Source organism: Budorcas taxicolor, chromosome 2 (assembly GCF_023091745.1).
Source record: "Budorcas taxicolor isolate Tak-1 chromosome 2, Takin1.1, whole genome shotgun sequence".
Lineage (NCBI taxonomy): Eukaryota > Metazoa > Chordata > Mammalia > Artiodactyla > Bovidae > Budorcas > Budorcas taxicolor.
The window spans coordinates 13,801,962-13,827,298 of NC_068911.1; the positions used below are offsets into that span (position 1 = coordinate 13,801,962).

Sequence of the window (25,337 nt, forward strand, 5' to 3'; positions counted from 1 at the left end):
AGAAAAATGGTATCGATGATCTTATTTGCAAAGCAGAAATAGAGACACAGACCTAGAGAACAAGTATATGGACACAAGGGCTTCCCTGATAGCTCAGTTGGTAAAGAATCTGCCTGCAACGCAGGAGACCTGGGTTCAGTTCCTGGGTTGGGAAGATCCCCTGGAGAAGGGAAAGGCTACCCACTCCAGTATTCTGGCCTGGAGAATTCCATGGACTGGATAGTCCATGAGGTTGCAAAGAGTTGGACATGACAGAGCAACTTTCACTTTTCAGTTTCAAGGGGGAAGGGGGAGAGTGGGAGGAATTGGGAAATTGAGATCGACACAAGTACACTATTGATACGGTGTATGAAATAGATAACTAATGAGCACCTACTGTATAGCACAGGGGACTCTGCTGAATGCACTGGGGTGGCCTGAAGGAAGTCCAGAAGGGAGGGGATATATGTGTATGTATAGCTGATTCATTTTGCTGTACTTGAGAAACTAACACAACATTGTCAAGCATCCATAAGCGAAAGTCTCTCAGTCATGTCCAGCTCTGCAACTCCGTGGACTGTAGCCTGCCAGGCTCCTCTGTCCATGGAATTCTCCAGGCCAGAATACTGGAGTGGGTAGCCTTTCCCTTCTCCAGTGGATCTTCCCAACCCAGGGGTCGAACCCAGGTCTCCCCCATTGCAGGAGGATTCTTTACCATCTGAGCCACCAGGGAAGCCCAAAAATACTGGAGTGGATAGCCTATCTCTTCTCCAGCGGATCTTCCCGACCCAGAAATTGAACTGGGGTCTCCTGCATTGCAGGAGGATTCTTTACCAGCTGAGTTACCAGGGAAAGCAACCATACTCCAATAAAAATTAATTTTGAAAGAATAAAAAGGCATCAGCTGAAAGTGAGGGGTAGTTGGAGATTGGAGGAGAATGGGGAAGATTGAAATAGCAGCCATGAGAACCAAAGAGAGATCCTCCCATGGAGACCTACTAGGCTTCCCCAACAGTATTTAGGGCCCCCTTGAGGTTGGAAGGAATGATGCTAAAGCAGAAACTGCAGTACTTTGGCCACCTCATGTGAAGAGTTGACTCATTGGAAAAGACTCTGATGCTGGGAGGGATTGGGGGCAGGAGGAAAAGGGGACGACAGAGGATGAGATGGCTGGATGGCATCACCGACTCGATGGACATGAGTTTGAGTGAACTCTAGGAGATGGTGATGGATAGGGAGGCCTGGCGAGCTGCAATTCATGGGGTCGCAAAGAGTTGGACACGACTGAACAACTGAACTGAACTGAACTGAGGTTGATTACTTACGTTTATGAAGGCAACTCTGTGTGTTTATGAGATTTTTCTCCAGTAGTGTTTAGTAGTTTGGGTATTGGTCCAGGCCATGCAGACTCTTGGTCTAATCCAACATAATGGTTTTGCCAAGAGAGTGCAAAGGAGGGTAGAGACGCAGAGGTAAAATGAGAGGGTTCCAGAAGGAATTCCAAGTAATGGAGAATGGACTAAGCTGAGCCAAACTGGAAGACCTAGACAGAGCCCAGGTAGGAAGGATGGGATGTGCAGACAGCAGGGTCCAGATCCTCCAACTAGTTTCTTCCTCGCTGAGCGATTGCGCCTCCGCTTAATTTATAAAGGTGATAGAACGATGGCACAGAGGGCCACTGCCCCTGGAAGAGAAGTTTACTGTTGCTCACACTTCTCCTAGAAATGAGGGCTATGCCCCATGTCGGGAGGCAGAAGGAGTGAGGGGAAGGCCTGGCCAAAGCCTTTACCGGGGTTCCCACCAGGATGGCTCGCGGGGCAGGGTAAACCGTTTAGGACTGGCCGGTTTGAGTAATTCTGGCAGCCTGGATCACAGGGGCTGTCCCAAGTGTCTGGTGCCTGGCCCTGGGTGATTCAGAGCAGGGGAAACCCCTACTTGGTCACTGAGAGTTAAGTAAGGAGACGGATCGCAGTACGGGCCCTGGATGGCAGGGGAGAGGTTAAAAATGTGGCTGTTAGTTTGGTGCCATGCCTAATGGATGCTACACAGACAAACAGAGACAGAGTCTAAGAGCACAGTTAGGACACTGGGTGTCTTCGGGTTTTTGAGGGGAAAGTTGTTTTTTTTTAATTTATTTATTTATTCTAGCTGTGCTCGGGTTTGTTGTGGTGTGCGGGGTTTCCCCTGCAGTTCAAAGGATTCTCTAGTTGTGGCAAATGGACTCTCTAGTTGTGGCCCGTGGGCTTACCTGCTCTCTGGCATGTGGGATCTTTGTTCCCCAACCAGGGATCGAACCCACAGCCCCTGCATTGGAAGGCAGATGCTTTACCACAGGACCGCCAGGAAATCCCTGGATACTGGGTATCCGTGGACAATTTGCTAAAACTCTCTTTGCCTCACTTTCTTTGTTTCTAAAATAGGAAACATAACAGCACATTCCTCATTATGTTATTATGTGATTGAGTTAGTAATGAATTAATAAATGTAAAGTGCTTACAATACAGTTAAGCTTTAACTCTCATTACTTTGTTATTATTATTTCATCAGTGTAGACATCATGGTGTGAGGCCCCTCCTTCTGAAAAGGTTTAGTAGGAGTAACTGAATTAGTGAAGCCGAAGAAAAGGAGCCTGGGGTCAGAGTGGGTCCCTCTGCATTGGTCGGGGAGGAACTGTGGAGCAGGATACTGTCGTAGAGCGTGAGGATCAGCAGAGACAGGGAGTTTGGGATATTTCTCGGCACCGGCTCTGTATGCAGCTCACGAGTTGGCATCATGTACAATGTGCCGTGCACAGCCCGCGTTTTAGACCATCTGCTCCATCTGTGAAATAGTGGCACAAATAAGGAGTGTTATTATAGATGAGGAAAGGGGGCTGTCCCTCCCTTGGAGGGTTAGGAAAGTGCTTCCTGTGGGGAGAGGGGAGTTCTCTGGGCCTTGAAAAGTGGGTGGAATTTGACAGGGCCGAGAGGACAGGAGAGGAGGGGGGTCCTGGTGTGGATACAGCGTGGGCAGTGGCTGAGTTTAGAATAGACAGGAGAGCATACAGTGAGTGTAACTGGGATGATGCAGGAGGTGAGTTTAGGAGTGTCAGCTTGGGCTGGAGAAACACAAGGAAATAATGAAATGGACCATTCAGTTTGGGTATCTCCCTCAGTGTATACTGAGGCCTCTAAGTCTGGATCCTGGGAACTGAGGCTTGTGATGCTATGTGAGGGAAGAACGTTGCTTTGGGAAAGGAGTCAACAGAAAAAAAGATCTGAGATGTTAGTGGCACTGGGCAGTTTTATGAGAATCTTCTGAGGATGAAGCTGTGTCTGGGCGAACCACACCCTCATCACCAGAGTGCAAACCTGGGAGAAAGACTCCACTGTCTCCTCTCCTGGCGATTTGGGCTGTGCCCACTGGTGTCCTGGAGACGGCAGCTGTCCATCCTCTTTAGGCTGGTGTTCCTGTCCCATCCACCAGAGATTCTGATGCAGGGTAGTTGTACAAGGAAGCCCTTGGGGACGGCTCCGCTCACTCCAGCAGGTGGAGGTGAACTCCTTTTTCCCTCTGTCATGGAGGTGAATAATCGTCAGCAGCCCAAGAAACACTGCAACCCACCTAAGGCGCAGCACGCAACTGAAAATGGCAAGCAAGAAACACTCCAAGCTATGGAAAGTATTGTGAGCATCACAAAATCCTATTACCCTAGGATCTATTGCAAAGCTCAGCACAGCAAACTTTCCAGTGCCCATAAACCACTGTTCTTAGTCGCAATGTGAAGCTTGGAGTTTTTGCTTTGTCCAGATGTGCTTAGTCACTCAGTCATGTCCAACTCTTTGTGACCCCATGAACTGTAGCCCACCAGGCTCCTCTGTCCATGGGGATTCTCCAGGCCAGAAGCCTGGAGTGAGTTGCCATGCCCTCCTCAACAATGCGCAAACCAAAGTGGATAACCCGGGCTTGTCCAGGACATTAACCCGGAACCTCTCGCACCCGAAGTGAGAATCATGTCCCTAAACCAACGAGCCACTCCTTTATCCTGTTGAACCTTCAGTTAATCTCATCAGAGGGGGAGGTACTCTGACAAGCAAAGGGAAGGGTAGTTGATGATGGGAAGAATGTGGCCCTTTTCATGAATAGATCTCTGGTACCATTCACACTGAATAAGAATAATCATCCCTTGCAATCTGGGAACTGTGTTATGTAGAAAATTAGGATGAGTACAAAAACAAAGCAAGGGTGAGGAAAAAAAACAACTAACTTTCGTCTGAGAATGCCAGAATGCTGACAAAGAGATAAATCATGCAATATTTTTCCCTTGTGGGATTTGCATGAATGTGATTTCTTGTGGTTACTATTCCACTAGCAATCGTTAATTTTTAAATCAATCATTTAATACAGTCCCTTTTGCCTGGAAGAACAGATCAAAATATCCACGCAGGCTCTGCATTGCCAAGGACAATCACGTACCTCTTCAGCTTGATTCTGCCTCTTGGAAAACCTGTTTGTGGAGAGATGAAAAAAAAAAAAAAAAACAACTCTTGCAATCTACATTAAAAATTTTTTAGATGGTAGTTGCCTGTAACCCCCAAACAAGGGTGTTTAGCCTGGAGTCCCCATGTCTCTGATGGGTCTGATAAGATAGGATGGTCTAGCAGCTTGGTCAGGAATGTCAAATGTATGTTTTATGTTCACTCATCTCTAACTGACATTAGCAATTATTTGTTATGAATGGAGGCCATAGGTCTCTGGACCATTAGCCATACCATGCTTCTGTCTCCAGTAGTAAGCACAGACTTGCATATATCACACCCTAGATCTTACTGTTTTTGTTCAGTCGCTCAGTCATGTCCGACTCTTTGTGACCCCATCAACTGCAGCACGTCAGGCTTCCCTGTCCTTCACCATCTCCCGGAGCTTGCTCAAACCCATGTCCATTGAGTTGATGATGCCATCCAACCATCTCATCCTCTGTCCCCCACCCCCGCTTCTCCTGCCCTCGATCTTTCCCAGCGTCAGGCTCTTTACTAATGAGTTGGCTCTTTGCATCAGGTGGCCAGAGTATTGGAGCTTCAGCTTCAGTCCTTCCTGGACAGGCTGACGTGTCACCAGGAGTACAAGGTCCAGGGCTGTCTACTGATGCCCCTTCTGTGATGCTAAGAAAGCAGCATCCCTCGTGCTACCCCCACTTCTTCGCTTGGAATGTAACGTCCTGTTTTGTGGAAGAAGCCCTTTCCTGTCTGCATGCCAGAAAGTACTTTTCCCCCATATGGAAGCTCTTTAACCAAAGCTCCTCTGTTTCCAAGAGGGGATTTGGAAAGGTTTCCCAAAGCAGGCCTCTAAGCTAATGACAGAAGGTGCTACAATTTCATGGGCAACTAACTACTTCAAGATGAATTTTTTTCAAAGAATGTTTTCCTTTACAGCAGCTGTCATCTCCAACCTTTTGGGCACCAGGGACCGGTTTCAAAGAAGACAGTTTTTCCACGGACTGGCTTGGGAAGGGGGTTGGTTTCAGGATGATGCAAGCCCAGTGGGGGTCTCTTCTCCTATGAGAATCTAACACTCCCACTGATCGGACAGGAGATGGAACTCAGGTAGCAATGTGAGCGATGGGAAGCGGCTGTAAATACAGATGAAGCTTCGCTGGCTTGCCCACCATTCACCTCCTGCTGTTCGGCCTGGTTGCTAACAGGCCCTGGACCAGTGTCAGTCCGTGGTCTGAGGTGGGGACCGCTGCTTTACAGACTTGCCCTGGATTCTCCACAGAAGTGCGCTGGGATGAAACCCAGGGAAAACGGAGGAGGGATATTGTATTCGTTTGCTAAGGCTGCCACAGCAAAGCCCTGCAGCCTAGGTGGCTTAAACAACGGAAGTGTTCTCTCTATCCTGGAGGCTAGAAATTCAGGATCAAGGTGTCAGCAGAGCTGCTTTCCTCCTTGGTGTGTAGTTGGAGAGTTCTCTCTGTGCACTCCTATGTTGCTCTGAGTATGTGTGCCTATCTTTGTCCCAATCTTTTTTGTTTTTGTTTTTTTCTTTTGATGTGGACCATTTTTAAAATCTTTATTGGATCGGTTACAGTATTGCTTCTGTTTTATGTTTTTGGTGTTTCGGCCATGAGGCATGTTGGGTCTTAACCCCCTAACTGAAAGTTGTTCAATCGTGTCTGACTCTTTCAGACCTCATGGACTATACCGTCCATGAAATTCTCCAGGCCAGAATACTGGAATGGGTAATTTTTCCCTTCTCCATGGGTAATCTTTTCCTTCTCCGGGGGATCTTCTCAACCCAGGGATCGAACCCAAGTCTCCCACATTGCAGGCAGATTCTTTATCATCTGAGCCACCAGGGAAGCCCCTTAACTCCCCAACCAGGGGTCAAACCCACAACCCTTGTGTTGGAAGGCAAAGTCCTAACCACTGGACCACCAGGGAAGTCCCCTCCTCTTATAAAGATACCGGTCATACTGGATTAGGGCCCCACCCACCCTGATGACTTCAGTAAACCTTAAGTTGGCTTCCCCTGTGACTCAGCTGGTAAAGAATCTGCCTGCAATGCTGGAGACCTGGGTTCGATCCCTGGGTTGGGAAGACCCCCTGGAGAAGGGAAAGGCTACCCACGCCAGTATTCTGGCCTGGAGAATTCCATGGACTGTGTATAGTCCATAGGGTCGCAAAGAGTCAGACACATCTGAGCGACTTGCACTCACGCACTCAAACCTTAAGTTCCGTCTTTTAAGTTTCTGTCTCCAAATCCAGACACATTCTGAGGTCCTGGGAGCGAGGGCTTCAACGAATCAATTGGCCAGGGGTTAGGTGTGTGTGTGGAGGGGTGCATTTTCCCCACAGCAGTCATGATTCCTTCCTGCCCCCCTGAGCGCTTGTCCTAGGACCCAGGGTGACAAGAAAATGCAGGAGCACAGGGCATCTGTTAAGTATGTCAGACACATGAACTTCAATCACGGGCTGGGTTGTGTTTCTAATTCTCCAGGACAAAAGCCTAGAGGCAGCCTTTGAAGCAACCCAGTGCTGCTGGTTCTTTAAGGTGTCGAGATCAATACCGTTCACTGGCATTCTGAGAACTATCAAAACCCAACCCCACACATCCCAGGATTTTCACAAAAGGGAAAAGAAGGGGATGCATTCGAGATGATACAATGACATTTCTGTGTTTCCTCTGAGCCAGAGAGCAGATAGACATAGTGCGGTCAGGCTGGCCTTTTTGGACCATGCTTTCTGTGAATGGGAAGTGAGTTCACACATTCGGTCCCACGGACTCTGTGGGAGCCCGGCCACCAGCAGCTTATAGCCACAGAAGTCAGCAGGTAGAAGAGATGGCATTTTACAGTTGTTCCAGTAGAACCCAGGCCTGGAAGATATGCCGGATACAACTTTCGGAGAGCAAGAACAAAGCAGTGCTGGGCAGAACTGTTTAAAAATTTAAAAGACTATTTCCCTTTATCCGTGCTGCTGCTGGCCAAACATTTCAGCTGTTTGCCAAACATGAAAGTGACCCCACGCAGGGCAGAGGACCACGTGGGGTGGGGGCACATCGTGGCCATCAGCATGCAGGTGCAGTAACCAGCCTCCAAGGATGCTCAGAAGTGGATTGTTTTCTGAGAGAGAAACAGAAATGAAATTACCAGGTTGGAAGGAACCTCTGGGAGGCCACTGGCTTCAGGTCATCTAATCCATTCAAAGCCTGGGATTCCTGTAGACATTTTCAAATTCTATACACTTTCAAGTCAAAACAAGGGATGGAGCGTCTCTAGGGCTGGTAATTCTGGCTGCTAGAAGAGGCAAACCTCTTAATCTCACTGGCTTCACTGCGAGTTTATTTTTTTAAGTATTTTTTAAAATTCATTTTTGGCTGCACTGGGTCTTTGTTGCTGCGTTGCAGGCTTTCTCTAGTTGCCGTGAACGGGGGCTGCTCCTTAGCTGCATCGCGTGAGCTTCTCACTGCGGGAGCTCCTCTTGCTGCAGAGCACGGCCTGTAGGAGCGGGGCTCAGGAGTTGTGGTGCACAGGCTTAGCTGCTCTACGACACGTGGGATCTTCCCAGACCAGGGATCAGATTCGTGTCCCCTGCATTGGCAGACTGTCAACCGCTGGACCACTAGGGAAGTCTCTCTTTGAGAATTTAACAAAAACCCATTGTGGATGCTCAGGGTGGAAAGGTAGCCTTCCTTGTGGTCACTTGGGGACTTGGGCTTCTTCTCCATGTGGCTTCTCCACCTATTACAGGTGACTTCCAAGTCCCTGGGCAGTGGGAGAGAGAGAATGAAGAAAGCACACTGGCTTTTCAGCCACATGAGCCTTGGGGGGATGCACCTCCCCTAGGCTCTGTCTTAAGGCCACACCTCTGGGGGTGGGGTGGGTGGAGATTAAGGCCACACCTCCCAAGAGGCGGTGCTGCCCAGGTTACAGCCTTTGTGGTGCAGTCTGCAGGAACTCCTGCAATTGACACTGGCAAAGGTCGGCCTCATCTTTGCCATGAGTGGTGCCATGTTTGGGTTTGGTTTGTCAGCGGACAGTTACGTGCCCAAGGAGACCATCCACTATTCTCTGGTCTGTCTGACACCAAAACAGAAGTTGGAATTCATTAAGAGGGATGGAGAATCATCATCTTCTCGGCATATGAGTGTCCTCTCCCATTGTAAAACTCCTTTCCTGATCAAAGTTCTAAGGTTTACACCAAAAAAATTGAAGAGATGGTGAAATCTACTGATGCTGTAACCCCTCAGGCCCCCAGCCCCAGCCTCAGGCTCAGATTGACTCAGGAGGGTCATCTGATGGTTCTGAGTTTCCTTTTGTGCCCAGACCCAAGTGAACTGGGATCTGCATTTGTCTTTCCCTGGCTCTGAATCATTCAGCATCTCCCAAGAGCATTGACTGGCAGGATGGTCTGGAATTTCTAGTCTTTAGACTCTGCTATGGAGGCAGCATTCCGGCTCCTAAGGCCAACCCTGTCTGGTTCCTGTTGGTTATCATAATGACTGGATCATTTACTTTGCCCCCAAGTCCCTGAATCCTGACGCTCCATCCTGTGTCTTTCCTGACTCACAGCTTATCATCAGTCTTAGAAAACTCACACTTCCCTGATATCTGTGGCTCCTAACCCAATTACTTGTCCAACATTTTAAAAAATTAATTGACATTTTTGGCCAATGATAGTAGCAGACCTTAAAAAAGCAGATGTCTTTTTAAAAAATATATATATATAAACTCTATAATATATATATAATATATAAACATAACTCTACTTCAATAAAAAATAAAAATTAAAGAGAAAAAGAACCAAATCTAATTCACTGTCCTCCTGTGGTTAAGCCTGGTTCATCCACATCCTACCAGCTCCTCTTTAATCCCAGGCAAAATGCAGACTGGATGATAGAAGAGCATGGATGCGTACATGGAGAAATGAATACAAGGTTATCACTGCCCCCACCCTGCCACCTCCTTGTGGCTGCTTCCACCCCAAGATTCTAGAGCAGTTCTCAACACTCTCCTGGAATTCCAGTTGTAAGCTCTGAGGACAGAACAAAGACTACGTGTAGGATCCATGTCTCAATTGCCTTTATATCCCTGGCAGCGTTTAGCTCCAAGCTCCAGTCTTAGTATACATATATGTAGCTTAAATGACTAAGAGAGGGAAATTGCTAGAATTACCATGGGTGCTGGGAGTACAAAGATGGATAAAATGCTTGATATCTACTTGGTCAGAGCTGCTCTTTGCAAGGAGGGATAGGCCAAAGGGAGGAGTCTGTAAAGAGGTCAGAGATGGAAGGAGCCAGAGAAAGCCAGCATGGGGCAGTCTTAAGTACAGGGAAAGAGAGAGAGAGGTGAGGAATGGGGAAAGACAGGGCCAAACTGACCCCAAGGGGGCTGATTGAGGCTGCTTTGAGCTGTTTTTCTAACATAGAAGCCCAGACCTCTCTGACAGTTACATGCTAGCAGTCTAGATAGTAAGGCTGGGAAAAATTTTAAGTCGATGAGCATAAACCTGATATTATTTATTTTCCTCCCCAATATTATTCTTTTACACGCACAAGCGACAGCAACAAAAATCAAAAGAAAGGAACAAAAAGCTTTTCCAACACTCTTTTCATGCTCCATCAATCAAGCTGCTTTCAATATGTGTTTCTCTCCTCCTGTGAAATCACATGTCATTTGCCAAGCTTTGTTTTAATTCCTCATCTTGCATTAAGAGAAATGACTTAGATCAACAGGCAATAGAACTCAGGTATTTTAGAGGTTCTCACCTCTGTGGTATTTAAATTGAAATATGTCTTGAGGTCCATATTGGTAAATCCTATTTCTGAGAAACAATCATAAATAAAAGAGAGGTTTGAAATTGAATCTTTGGAAAAGGACTTGTGAAGGAAAGCCGGTATGTGTCCATCCAATTTAGTGGTATGGAATGTGCATTTAAACGGGGAAAAACCAGCTCACCGTCCCCAGGCTGGCAGAGGGGAGCACCAAGGATCAGGGGTGATCCTGTCTATCTGGGAAGTGGGTTATCAGGGAGTCTCAAAAAAGATTGGAAGGACAGAAGTAACAAAGTAAATGTTCTCTTAGCCAGAAATCTGCATTGTTTTGAACAGATCTTTGCCAACAGACAAAAGGCTAAAATTTGCAAGCTCTTGGATCACAGAATGGGGTTGTTGATGTAAGTTCTGCGTTGAGCATTCCTCCAACGCTGCTTTCAATGTTGTAAATAGGTTTTAATGGTTTCCAAAGTGACTTCAATCTGATACCAGGAGGAATTCCTGTCCATGGGGAGGAGACATTGAGAGACCAGCTCCAGCGCTTCAGGGCTTCACTCCGAGAGGATGAAAGGGGCGCCAGCACTGGGCTTCCAGTTTCTCAGGGTCTCATACTAGGTCAGGCCTTGACAGGAGCCTGTGAAACTAAGGACTCTGGAGGTGAGGGTCAGGGGGCTCCCCCCTCTCCGCCGGGCTGGAGTATTGGGGTTACACCTTTTCATTTAGTGTTCTAGACTGCAGGATGTGGTCACAGGAAACACATCAGTTTACTTAATTCTCGGTTCTTTGACTCTCCTCTCCTCACTTTTTTAGGGGTAAACTGTTTTCTCTCCTATATTCCAAATCTACATGACAAAATCCCTCTCTTTTCTCCTCTTCTGAGATGAAGAAAGGTGTCAGTGACATCTCCTTTTACATCAGGTATCTGTCCTCATGAATTGGAAAGAAAGCTTGCTGAAAACGACTGGAGGCCTTCACAGAGAAGCCCGGCCCTTTCCGTCTGGCTGACCTGTCAGCTGTCTGGAATTCCCCCGTTGGAGAGAATTCCCAGGGTTCCTTATTCTCATGCTGAGGAAAGCCAAACATGACTTACTTTACAATAAAGCAGCGTCCTGCAAGACAGCAGAGTAGGGTACCGCTTCATCCCTGGGTGACCGGGGAGATGCAGAGCTGCCTTGCTAGGTTTGGCTGAGACACCAGGATGAACAGTCTCGGGCACCTGGTGGGAGAGGGAGAAAGTGACTTGGTTGATGTTACACAGCTTGTTTTTGGAGGAGGCAGAACAAGAATGTTGCCCTCTGCTGCCTGGTTCATTCCTCTGCACCTCACTGCCCTCTCCACGTCCGCCCTACACAGAGTCCGTGGAAGAGGCTGCCCATAAGGAATGATTTGAAAGACCTTGCACATTGGAATGGAGAAGGCGATGGCACCCCACTCCAGTACTCTTGCCTGGAAAATTCCATGGGTGGAGGAGCCTGGTAGGCTGCAGTCCATGGGGTTACGAAGAGTCGGACACGACTGAGCGACTTCACTTTCACTTTCATGCATTGGAGAAGGAAATGGCAACCCACTGCAGTGTTCTTGCCTGGAGAATCCCAGGAATGGCAGAGCCTGGTGGGCTGCCATCTATGGGGTCGCACAGAGTCAGACATGACTGAAGCGACTTAGCAGCAGCAGCACATTGGAATCCAAAAAGATGATGAAGTGCGAGATAAGAGAAAAGACCCTGGAAGCCGACTTCATTTTCACTCTGAGGCCTCAGCTCATCATATGAAGATAAACGATCCAATTAAAAATTGGATGGGGAATCTGAATAGACTTCTCTGCAGACAGACAAATGGCCAAGAAGTGCAAGAGAAAGTGCTCAACATCATTAGCCATTGGGGAGATGCAAATCAAAGCCATAATATGATGCTACTTCACACCCACTAGGATGGCTCTAATCAAAAAGATGGACAGTGACAAGGGTTAGCAAGGATGGGGAGAACTAAGAACCTCATTACACTGCTGGGGGTAAGGTAGAATGGTGCAGCCGCTTTGGAGAAGTCTAGTAGATCCTCAAAAGGTTAAACATCAATGTACCCTATGACCCAGCAATGCCACTTCTAGGGTAGGTACCCAGGGGAAATGAGAACATATATCCCTATATATAAAAACCTGTATATGGATATTCATGGCAGGGTTATTTTTAATTGCCCAATGGAAACAACCCGAGTGGCCATCAACTAATAAATGTATTAACAAAATGTAGGACATCTATACAATGGAATAGTATTCTACTGTATAAAGCAATGCAGTAATTCATTGCAGCATGGATAAAACATGAAAACATGATACTAAGAAGAACTCAACCATCTGAGATCTTCCCCAAGCTCAGCTTTGCTTTTTGCAGTCCTCCTGAAAAGTGAAAGTGAAAGTAAAAGTCATTCAGTCGTGTCTGACTCTTTGCGACCCCTCCCCAAACTGGAATCCATCCCTTGAATCCCAAACTGGAATCCATCCCTTGAATCTTCTTTTCCCCATCTCTCTGTGTATACATTCGTTTATCTATTTTTGTTACAGCTTTGTTGAGATATTCACATACTGTTAGAGTTCACCCATTTAAAGTGTTCAATTCATTGGTTTTTAGTAGATTCAAAAAGTTTTGCAGTATTCGCTGTAATCAATATTAGAACATTTTCATCACCCTAAAAGGAAACTCCGTCCCCACTAGCAGTCACTCTATTCCTGTGACCCTACCTGCAGCCCTTGGCAACCATTGATTTACTTTCTGTCTCTATGAGTTTTCTTTTACTGGACATTTTGTATAAACAGAATCAAATAATATACAGTCCTTTGTGACCAGCTGTTTCACTTACGTAATGTCAGAGTTCGTCCATGTTGTAGCATGTGTCTAAATGTTGTTCTTATTGTTAAATAATATTCCATTGTATGAATGTACTGTATTTTGTTTATCCATTCATCAGTTGATAAATCTTTGCCTAATCCTAGGTCATAGAAATTTACTCTTGTGTTTTCTTTCAAGAGTTGTATCATTTTGGCTCTTACATTTAGGTCTTTGATCCATTTTGAGTTAATTTTTTAAGTATTTATTTACTTATTTGTTTGTTTTTATAATTTCACAGCAGCTTTCTTTGTAGCATAACTAAACTCAGAACAACTATCAAGAGATACATGGAAAAAAACTCTGTTCCATACACGGGACTATGACTCAACAATAAAAAGGAGTAAACTATGGATATGAAGTGAAATGGAGTGAAAGTTGCTCAGTCCTGTCCGACTCTTTGCGACCCCACTCCATTAGACTATATAGTCCATGGAGTTCTCCAGGCCAGGATATTGGAGTGGGTAGCTGTTCTCTTCTCCAGAGTGTCTTCCCAAGCAGGGATCGAACCCAGGTCTCCTGCATTGCAGGTGGATTCTTCACCATCTGAGCCACCAAGGAAGCCCAAACTATTGATACATGCAACTATAAAGATCAGTCTCAGAATACCTTTTGCTGAATATAAGCCAGACAACCAAAGAGTGCATTTGGCTGCACCTGGTCATTTTTGCAACACACAGGATCTTCTGTTTTCATTGCAGCGTGCATTCGATTTTAATTGTAGCATACAGTATCTTTTAGTGGTGGCAAGCAAACTCTTAGCTGCAGCATGTGGGATCTAGTACCCTAACCAGGGATCAAACCCAGGTCCCCTGCATTGGGACCACCAAGTCTCAGCCACTGGACCACCAGGGAAGTTCCCATTTTGAGTTAATTTTTGTATGTTACGAGGTAGTGGTCCAAAATCACTGGTTTGCATGTTGTCCCGGAACAGTTTTTGTAAAACTATTTCCCCCCCCCCCACTGAATTGTCTTGGTGCTAACCACAGATGTGAGGGTTTATTCCTGGACTCTCAATGGATTCTGTTCTGTTGATCTATATGTCTTCCTCATTGCAGTGCCACACTGTCCTGATTATGGTAGCTCTGTGACAAATTTTGAGATCAGAAATGAAAGTCCTCTGAGTTTGTTCTTTTCTAGGTTATTTTGGGCCCCTTGTATGTCTGTATCAAATTTAGAACCAGTTTGTTCATTTCTGCCAAGAAGCCATTGGGTTTTTTAAATAAAGATTGTGTTGAATATTTAAATCCATTTGGGAAGTACTGCTAACTTAACTATATTAAGTCTTCTAATCTGTGAACATGGGATGTCTTTCCATTCATTCTCAGAATCTTGAAACTGTCCAGGGTTGCATATCCTGGAATTCTGTGGGTTTGTGTATTGCCCACTCCTGGGAATTCAGCCACCTTCTTTTACCGTGTAAGGTGTCTTGCCTTTATCACCCCCACAGACTTCCTTGCCATATTTTGCTTCCCTGACTTGGCTTCTTCTACTGCCAGCAGCTGGGTCTGTCTCAACTCATGGGAGCATCTAGTTGTCAGGTCACGAATCAAACTAGTCTGGACTGCCCAGCGTCTACAGTCTCTTAGCCCCCAGTCTCCTCCTTAAAGAAACAGGCAAGGTGAGGATTCTTGATTATGGTGAGAGTTTTCCATCTGTATCATTTCTCTGTGGGGTAGCCAGAGGTTGGGTAATAGAAGCAGAAGCGCGTGCGTGCATGCACACACACACACACACACACACACACACACACACACACACACACTTGCATGCATTTGCCACTAAATTCAATCAATAAAGGCCCAGAGGAGGTATGCAAACACTCAAGAAGGTCCCAGGATCCTCACGGAGGGAGTTTGGGAAACTAAGGGTAGAAGAGCTTGAAGTGGGTCTGTGCTGACCTCACACACTCAGCGGCACTCTCATTTACAGAGAGGATACGGGAGAGTCTCACAGATCGCTGCGACTTCTCTGTGTCTTCTTCCTCTTCTCCTTCATCAGTACCAGGAAGTTCATTTTTACAAATTAGTCCTTTTATTTACAAATATATTTATTTATTTATTTATTTATTTTTGGCTTCCCTGTGTCTTCCTTTCTGCACGAGGGCTTTCTCCAGGTGCGGCGAGCCGGGCCAACTCTTTAGTTTCAGCGCACAGCCTTCTCCTTGCGGTGGTTTCTGCTGTTGCACAGCACGGTCTCCGGGGTGCATGCGCTCACTAACTGTGCACACAGCCTAGTTGCCCTTCACCATGTGGACTCTTCCCAGGCTAGAGACGGAACCTATGTCCCCTGCACTGGCAGGGGGATTCCTAACCACTGGACCACCAGGGAAATCCCAGCAAATTAGCCTTTCTTGACAACTGGAAATGTTTTGTTTGTCCTGCGTGGGACCAAGAGAAGTTAGATGGTCCCATTTTCCTCTGGGAGCAGGGCCGTTTGATCCTGGAAGCCTGCTGTGCCCCTGAAGAAGATGGCAAGTTGTCACCTCCTTGGGCTTTTGCATCTCTTAAAGGCAATTAACTTCTCAGCCTTCCACTTGAATATTCCAGCCACAAGTGCCACCTGAATATGATGGCACTGGGTGGATGCTTCCAGAAGGCCGGGCATCTGTGCTCTTAAGAGACTCCAAAATAGAGCATGTTGATAATGTAGAGTTAGGCCATTGTAGACTTTGTGCTTCCATGGATAGAGATGGTCTGTTATTTTCATTTGAATTTTCCCTTATAGTTCTATAGGGCACAACTTCAGATTGGAAATAAAACCTTCACGGGTGCCATTTGTGCTCTACTGGGAAATTCAGAAAACCCATGTCACCAGGGGCACCTCACATGTATGGGTATTTCTTAGGAAGAGATAGATTTTAATATTCTGAGCTGCTGTATCTGTAAGAGAAATTCCTCCAAACCTTTTTTTTCTACCAGTTTTAGTCAGGGGAGGTTACGCTCTAATGCAGTAACAAACCAACCCCGAAATCTCCATGGCTTTATATAATAAGATACATTTCTCACTCATCCTGTCTCCCGAACTGCTGCTTTCAAGTTGAGGGTGGGGGGAAGCAGTGGTCTTTGGGGATTTCTCTGTTGGGTTGATGAAGTCCTTATCCCCGCAGGTGTGGCTGTGTGGGGGCAGCATGGAGGTCCTGCCTTGCTCACGGGTGGCCCACATCGAGCGGAAGAAGAAGCCATACAACAGCAACATCGGCTTCTACACCAAGAGGAACGCTCTGCGGGTTGCCGAAGTCTGGATGGACGACTACAAGTCTCACGTGTACATCGCGTGGAATCTGCCGCTAGAGGTGGGACCTTCCCCAGCACCCTAGAACACTGACCTTGTGCTTGACCGATCACTGATCCCTTTACTAAGCTGATGCTTCCTCCCCAGAAAGATGCTCACCCTTGCAGGATTATAAATACACTTTGAGGTGGCTCACAGACCTCCAGGTTTCAGAACCCCTGCTTTACATGGGGATTGGCACCGTGGAAATCTCTAAATCCATTGACAGAGATTAGAAGGATCATAGGGTGTTAATTCCAGTCTCGTTATATTCATCTTGACGCTGAGTGTCAAGACCTGCTCCTGCGCGTGTATTGTGTCTAGAAGATGCTAGGCACCAGACTCCATCGTCCACGCTCACTTCCCACAGAGCTCCAGCCGCCCCATGAGGTAGGTCCCAACTGCACACTGGATCCTTGTTTACACAGCTCTTCAATTCTCTTCCATATTCTGCCCAGAAGATAATCTCGGAAAATTCCCATTGCCACAGCCCCACAGGAGTCTTATACGACAGTTGTGCACAGGCTTGTTTGGAATCCCAGCCTTGCCGCTTGTAATTATGACATGTTGAACAAATTTAATTATCATCTCTATATCTTAGGTTCCTCCGTTATCAAATGGGGGTTATAGCAAGCCCTCCTTCCTTTAGGTCGATTGTGAAAACTAAATTGGAAGTACTTAACCTGAGTATTAAGTACTAAAGCTAAGGACATGTGATGTACTTGGAGCAATGCCTGGCACAGGATGTGGAATGTTGGCGAGCATTTTTGTCCTCATAGCCCAGTTTGGTCACCTGTACTCTCAGCCATAGTCAGGTTTATCTGTTTAGCTGGAGCTCCTGTAGGTGTCCCAGCCGTGGAATTGTTCCCACTGAGAAACGGCAGCCCCTGTGTTTCAGGAGGCTGGAACCCCAGACAACAGAAGTGCAGTCGAATATGTCTAGATTTGTGGATAAACAGGATAAAAGTGAAGAATTGTTTATCACTGTTGTTACAATTATTAAAATAATGTTCTAAAGCACTGAAAACCCCTTTCTGGCCACATAGGACTTTATAGCCATTAAACTAGAAGTGATTTTCCACATTATTGTATAAAATGGCAGCCTTTGCTGAGCCCTTTATACTGTCCCAGGCACTCGCTAAGGTTCTTGTTTGCAATATCTCATTTACCTCTCATAACAACCTCATGACAGAGGAACTACCTGCCCTGATGTCCTCATCTGTAGAGTCGAGATTGTTAACCTTGATCTCATAGGGCTCCTGGGAAGATAAAAATGAGACTTAAAACAGAGTATAACAAATACTGTGTTCAATGCTAGTTTGGTGTGAGCCTAGTATGTCCATTTTACAGATGGGTAAACCGAAACTCTGGTAAGTTAAATTGACTTCCTTAAGGTCCTACACCCAACACTTGACAGGGCAGGGATGTGAAATGGTGTCTTCGTTCCGCTCTGCCCACAGCCCGGTGCCATCAGTGGAACAAGTGTTGTTATTTTTCTTGTTTGCGATGAGAGCAGTGACCTAGGATGGGCAGGTGACTGGGTCAGAAGAACTCAAGGCTGGTCTCCCAATGCTTTCTCCATCGTTACAAACCACCTCAGGTCCCTAATGCCAGTGTTCCCTACCTGGCTTTTCACAAATGACCATCCTCATTAATCTTGCTAAGTATATTAAAATAAAGAGTTAAAATATCACTGCCCAGGTTTGCCTTTGAATGTTAATAAGTTTGACATTTAAAGGGACTTTTCTTTTAAAAATCCGTGTTTGACTGCCAAAGAAGAAATCTTAATGAAATCATTTAAACTCTTCTCCTCTTGCTCGAAAATGCTGCTTGGCTGCCATCATAGTGAAGAGGGTATCCTGTCTCGACCGGGTCAGAGCCGTCTTGTGGCTGACTCTGGAGTCGTATTTCAGCTACTTTATTTTCCCCTGTCAGCACACAGCAGCCCATTACAGGTTCATTTCTGTAAAAGCAGAGTGAATTATTCATTAGAACATCATTACAAGCTTTGCAATGGAAAATTATTTTCACATCTGCATATAATGAACTTCACAAAGAGCCTGCAAAGGGGGGAAGGGGAATCACCCATGTACAACAAAGAAAGGCAGGAGGTGGTTATAGGCATTTCTTTTCTTGTCTTAATCAAATCATTCCTGTAATAATTGGGGCTGAGAGTCACTGAAGAAATGGCAGAGATGGAGCCGGGAAAGCAGGTTGTCAGTATCCGTGTGTTGTGGGATTCCTTTCATGGTGAAGAAGAAGGCTGGCTCGGGGGCTGCATACTGTACCCGGGGGACAGTACTGGCTAGCTCAGAGCTAAAGGATCACCTTTGGGCTTCGGATTTCTCTCTGATGGTTTCCCTGAAGGTGACACTGCCCGTCTTCTGCTCTGGCCAGAGCCTCCCAATCACTAAACCCTTTGCTTACTTTCAGAATCCAGGAATTGACATTGGCGATGTCTCGGAAAGAAGAGCCTTAAGGAAAAGTTTAAAGTGTAAGAATTTCCAGTGGTATCTGGACCACGTCTACCCAGAAATGCGAAGATACAATAACACCGTTGCCTACGGGGAGGTAATGAAAACCACACTTGCTCTGACTTGGATGGCTGTGCAGGGGGCCGTGGATCACTTGGCTGGTGGGTAAATGACGAAGTCATTCACTCAGTCATTCAGTGATTAGTTTTTTAGAGGTGCCGGCCTTCACAGCAAGGCTCTCACCAGCTGGTATGAATGAGTTGTGAATTGTGCGTGCGTGCTCAGTCACATCCGACTGTTTGCGATCCCCCCTGGACTGTAGCCCTCCAGGATCCTCTGTCCATGGAATTCCCCAGGCAAAAATATTGGAGTGGGTTGCCATTTCCTTCTTCAGGGGATCTTCCCAGCCCAGGGATCGAACCCTCATCTCTCTGTCTCCTGCATTGCAGGCGGATTCTTTACCACTGAGCCCCCAGGGAAGCCCCACCAACTGTTCTCGAGACACATATAATAAATGTCGCAATGGGGACATGGGCCATCATTCCGCCTGCGGTGTGGGGTGGGCCGTAAATTGTGTCTAGGGCATTGTGGGGTACCCTGGGGCCCATGCTGAGACGCTGAGCAGCAAGTTGGGTGTAAAGAGAGGGAGAGACTAGACCTGTCTGTCCAGGGCCCACTGCCTTGTACACCAAAGAAAGGATACAGATGCTCCTCTCAGATTTTCTATGCTGAGACAATGTCAGTTTTCTGAACATTAAACAGATTGACCTTTCTCACAGTACAAATGGCATAAATCTGCATTTTGAAAACAGCAACAATAGCAGTGCACACTTAAAATGTGCCCTACTGTTCTAAGTGTCTTTCATATTTGAGTTCAATCATCCTCACTTTATCAGGTAGCAGTGTTATTTCCATCTTATTGATAAGAGCACTGAGACTTAGAGACATTAAATTATCTAAAGTCTCATAGCTTATAAATCACGAAGCCAGGATTAGACTTAAGCATTCTAATCCCAAAGATAATGTGTACATTTGGATGTATGGTCTGATTTGTTACATGTGTGTATATATTTCTTTTTCCTAAAAATATTTATTTTTATGTGTGTGTGTGTGTGTGTGCATGCGCGTGCGTGCATGTGCTCAGTTGTGTCCAACTCTTTGCGACCCCATGGACTGTAGCCTGCCAGGTTTATACATATACTTTTTATATACACATCTATTTGTATTGGTATGTGTGTATATATATATAATTTTTTTAAACTAAAACCAGACTGTTCATAATGCCTTATAATTTGAATAAAGAATATTTTCCTGTGTCCTTAAGCACTTTTCTACAACATTATTAATGGCTGTATAAGATGGCATAAAATATATGTATTTTAAACTAATATCAGACTGTCCACAATGCCTTATAATTTGAAATGTTACTAATAATAGAGAATATTTTCCTGTGTCCTTAAGCACTTTTCTGCAACATTATTAATGGCTGTATAAGATGGTATAAAAAATATATATATATATATATATATATTTTAAACTAAAATCAGGCTGTCCACAATGCCTCATAATTTGAAATGTTACTAACGAGACAATATTTTCCTGTGCGGTTAAGCCTTTTTATGCAACCTTATCAACGGCTGTATAAGATGGTACCTTTTGTGTATGGCTGTGTTTTGCTTGAAAACATAGACATTTGTGTTGTTTCTCTTTTTTTTTAAATATTGTAAGCACCACTGCTGACAACGTGCGTGTATGTAAGCCCGGGGCATCTGCCCTGTATCCCTATGTTTTTGGATGAGGGGTTGGTGACACAGACTCTGGTCAGAGCTCAGGGAGCCGGGTGCTCCAGACCCAACAGAGATGCCCCACTAGCTCTGCAGCTGGGTTTCTTTCCAGGTCTCACTGGAAGTCCTGAGACTGGGAAAACCCTCATGGGCTTAGAGCATTTCCTTTTTCTACAGTTGTGCATTTTTCTATTTTATGGGAGAAACCTTTCGGAGGAATTAAGTCAGCCCCAGGTTAAATCATCAAAGTGCAGGCAAAGTGTCCCTTCCAAGCTGGAATCTGGATGTGGAGCTTGCTTCTTATGGGGCTTCCCAGGTGGCTCAGTGGTCAAGAGTTCACCTGCCATTGCAGGAGCTGCGAGAGACGTGGATTTGATCCCTGGGTCGGGAAGCTCCCCTGGAGGAGGAAATGGCTACCCACTCCAATATTCTTTCCTGGAAAATCCCACGGACAGAGGAGCCTGGTCGGCTACAGTCCATGGAGTCGTAAAGAGATGGATAAGTCTGAGCAACTGCGCATGCACACCCACAAGTGTAGTGGTTGGGGACGCACGAAGATTCTAGAGCCAGCCTGCTGGATTCAAGCCCAAGTGGCCCCTTTTAGCATCTGTCCCCTCATCTGTAAAATGAGGGTGTGAAAGTACCTACTGGTTGTTGGGTTGGGGTTGTTGGGAAGATGAAAAACAAGACACCATATACAGACTTCTTAGAACAGTACCTGGTACATCCTACTAGCTATTAACAGGCACACACTGCCTTGTCTTCCTTAAAATAAAAACATGTTTCTTTTTGTTTTTGGTTTTCAAAGATCAAACATAAAGATCACAAGGAAAAACAGTGGGCGGTGAAAGGATTATTCATAAGACAATTGGGTAAATCACCCAGCTCTTTGGAAAAGAGAACAATTTAGATTCTTAAAGCAAATCCCAAAGTATATTTCAGATGGACTGTAAGCATTGAATGAAAGAAAAGAAGCCATAATGGAACCATCCAGAAATAGATATGAATCTGAACTGTTAAAGGGGAAGGGCTTTCTAAGAGTGAAAGCTATGGAAGAGAATGCAAAGGAAAATGACATTTGATATGGGCTCATAAATATTAAAATAACCTATATATCAACTGAATGGAGAAATAATATGCCAAGGTGGAAATCTGTATATCATAAATATGATAGATGAATGGATAATATCATTAATGTATAATGAACTCCACAAATAGATTTTAAATGAAATTTTTTATTTAAATGAGAAAACATCCCCAAAGAAAAAGAGACAAAGTACAAGAGAAAATACAAGTGGGTGAAATTTTTATATTTATTTCATAATCAAAGAAATTTTAAAAAAAAATTTAAATACACCGGGGTAAAAAATAACATAAAATACACTGAGGTAGCTTTTTGTCTTCAGAGAAGGCAATGGCAACCCACTCCAATACTCTTGCCTGGCAAATCCCATGGACAGAGGAACCTGGTAGGCTGCAGTCTGTGGGGTCTCTAGGAGTCAGACACGACTGAGCGACTTCATTTTCACTTTTCACTTTCATGCATTGGAGAAGGAAATGGCAACCCACTCCAGTGTTCTTGCCTGGAGAATCCCAGGGATGGGGGAGCCTGGTGGGCTGCCGTCTATGGGGTCTCACAGAGTCGGACACAACTGAAGCAATTTAGCAGCAGCAGCAGCAGCAGCTTTTTGTCTTACACCAAAAGAACAAAGATTCATTTTTGGAATATCTGTTGGTGCTTTGCCAGCCAGGTCTTGATAATATGAAAACCACAGATCCTCTGATGAGAGTGCAAATTGAAACAAGCTTTTTAAAAAGCAATTTGAACCACATGTATTAAAAGGCTTAATGATAGTCATACTTCCTCTCCATTCTTATCCCAAGCAAATAATCTGAAATGAGGACAAAGATTTGCAAGTAACATTGTTCATCTCAGGGATTTTTGTTTCCTCGATTGAAAATTTGAATTTAACTTGAAGGTTAGTTAAATTGTAGTTTGTAGTATTTTGCAGCATTTCAGAAGATCTATACAGAAGTTTGATGCAAGAAAAATATTGATAGTATAAGCCTTAAGAGAAAAAAGTCAGGATTATGAAATTAGACTAGCCACTATTTTAGATTAGTAGTAAAGAATCCACCTGCAATGCAGAAGACATGGGTTCAATCCCTGGCCCGGGACGATCCTCCAGAGAACAAAATGGCAACCCATTCCAGTATTCTTGCCTGGGAAATCCCATGAACAAAGGAGCCTGGTGGGCTGCAGTCCATGGGGTCACAAAAGAGTTGGACATGACTTAAGGGACTAAACAGCAACAAAAAAAGTAAGACAGGAGTATGGGAGGGGAAACTTCTACACAGGGGACAGGCAGTTTTTAATGTGGTATTTTCTCACGTTTTCTCAATTATCACTAATGTTTATATGATGATGTTATGATTAGAAGAAAAATAGTTATGAAAAGAAGAACAATAAAAATGATAAAATCCTAGGAGGCTAGGGCACCGTTCCACAGGCTGTGCCCTGCACGATTTCACATGAAGCAGAGTGTAAGTGACATCTCTGGAGCTGATGGTTGGAATGGCCTTAGAGGTAACATAGAGATCATAATCTGATTTTTTTGGAGGAGGGAAAGCTTTTGTTTTTGCAAATTTTCCTATCTTTTTTTTTTTAATTTTTATTTTTACTTTATTTTACTTTACAATACTATATTGGTTTTGCCATACATTGACATGAATCCGCCACGGGTGTACATGCGTTCTCAAACATGAACTCCCCTCCCCACTCCCTCCCCATAACATCTCTCTGGGTCATCCCCATGCACCAGCCCCAAGCATCCTGTATCCTGCATCGGACATAAATTCAATACATACAGTATACAGAAAATATAAAGATAAAAACAAAACTTATTTCAAATCCCAATTCCCAGCTATGATCAGTGTTAACATGTCAGGGCACTGGCCTCTGTGACGCCTTCTGTGCTTGCTGAGCCCACCATTTATTGAAGTATATTTCAGATGGACGACAGTATTAAGTGGAAGAAATCAAACTGAGTCAAATTCAGCCTGGTAACAAAATCTAGCATTATTTAGACAACTCTGATTTAACACTCCTGTGGGTTCTTTTCACTATACCCTGCCTGACCACCTACTCTGTGTGTACTTTCTCTCTTTTTTTCAGATTTTATTTTATTTACTTTTTTTTTTGACTTTACAGTATTGTATTGGTTTTGCCATACTTGCTGCCTTTTGTTTTTCATGTGTGATTCTGTGTGAGTGTTTTTCTGTAGGCCACTGAATATTTCTGGTTTTAATACTCCAGTCTCTTTCCTCAGGTTTCAACTCTGTTTTGAGGCTTTTTAAAAAGCTTTCTAGTCCTGTAAACTGTATATATCCTGTTCTTAGTCACATTTTGGTAACTTCTATTTTTTTAAAAAAATTCTAATTTAAAGGGTTTTTTAAACTTCTTTTGGCAGTGCCCCATGGCATGTGGGATCTTAGTTCCCCTACCAGGGAAGGCACCAGTGCCCCCTGCATTGGAAATATGGACTCTAAAATGGCATTTTAATTTAACTATGCTTCAGTAAGGCTTCCCAGTTGGCGCTAGTGGTAAAGAACCTGCCTGCCAATGCAGGAGACTTAAGAGACATGGTTCTATCCATAGTTCGGGAAGATTCCCTGGAGAAGGACATGGCAAACCACCCTAGTATTCTTGCCTGGAGAATCCCATGGGCAGAGGAACCTGGTGGGCTACAATCCATGGGGTCCCAAAGAATCGGAAATGACTGAAGTAACTGAGCATGCACACATATTTCAGTAAAAGCTGAAGCTACAATACTTTGGCCACCTGATGCGAAGAGCCAGCTCATTAGAAAAGATCTTGATGCTGGGAAACACTGAGGGCAAGAGGAGAAGGGGGCGACAGAGGATGAGGTGGTTGGATGGCATCACTGACTCAGTAGACATGAGTTCGAGCAAACTCTGGGAGATAATAAAAGACAGGGGAGTCTGGTGTGCTGCAATTCATGGGGTTGCAAAGAGTTGGACACAACTTAGAGATTGAACAACATACTTCAATAAAAAGAAAAAAAAGTAAAAAGAAAGATATGCAAATACGTTATGTCCTGACTCACATGTGTAAGATATTGCCTTCCCAATGCACAAGCGCTTCGATGTGTACAGAAACATTAAGCCACCAACTCTTGCTCAAAATTCTGTGCTTGGCTCATCTGGAAAAACCTCTGCTCCCTAGTTCACTTTTGCTCGTCTTTTTTTTTTCTTTAAGCATTATTTATGTGAAATACAACACACATAAATATACATAAACCCAACATGTGCAGCATAATAATATAAAGTAAAAATCCATGTAGACATCCCCTGAGTGAAAAATAGACCATCATTAGCATCTCTTTCACTTAATCCTTTTTAACATTGAGCTCAGGAGTCGCCTCCCCTTAGTCTCTGAAGCCTCAGATGCGGTGAGGGCATCTCTTCACTGCCCTGGCATCATTCACTTATTGTACTAGCTCTTCTTGCGTCTGTCTCTCTCTTCAGCCCATCCTTCAGAGCAGGTACTCTTTTGGTTTTTTCAGTCTTTGATTGTTAAATTTAGCACAATACCAACCCCTTACCAGATTCAGGAAACATTTATTAGGTTACTGCACAATAGATTTGTTTGCATAAACATCAGGAAAAAATTTA

General features: G+C 44.8%; 1 protein-coding gene across 1 annotated transcript in view; it reads left to right on the forward strand.

Annotated features, from left to right (window-relative positions):
- GALNT17 (polypeptide N-acetylgalactosaminyltransferase 17) overlaps window positions 1-25,337 on the forward strand; it is a 428,829-nt gene that overhangs the window by 385,394 nt on the left and 18,098 nt on the right. The window contains exons 7-8 of the mRNA XM_052661435.1: window positions 16,221-16,406; window positions 18,818-18,955. Of these exons, the coding sequence (XP_052517395.1) occupies window positions 16,221-16,406; window positions 18,818-18,955 (324 nt within the window). The remainder of the gene's footprint in view (window positions 1-16,220; window positions 16,407-18,817; window positions 18,956-25,337) is intronic.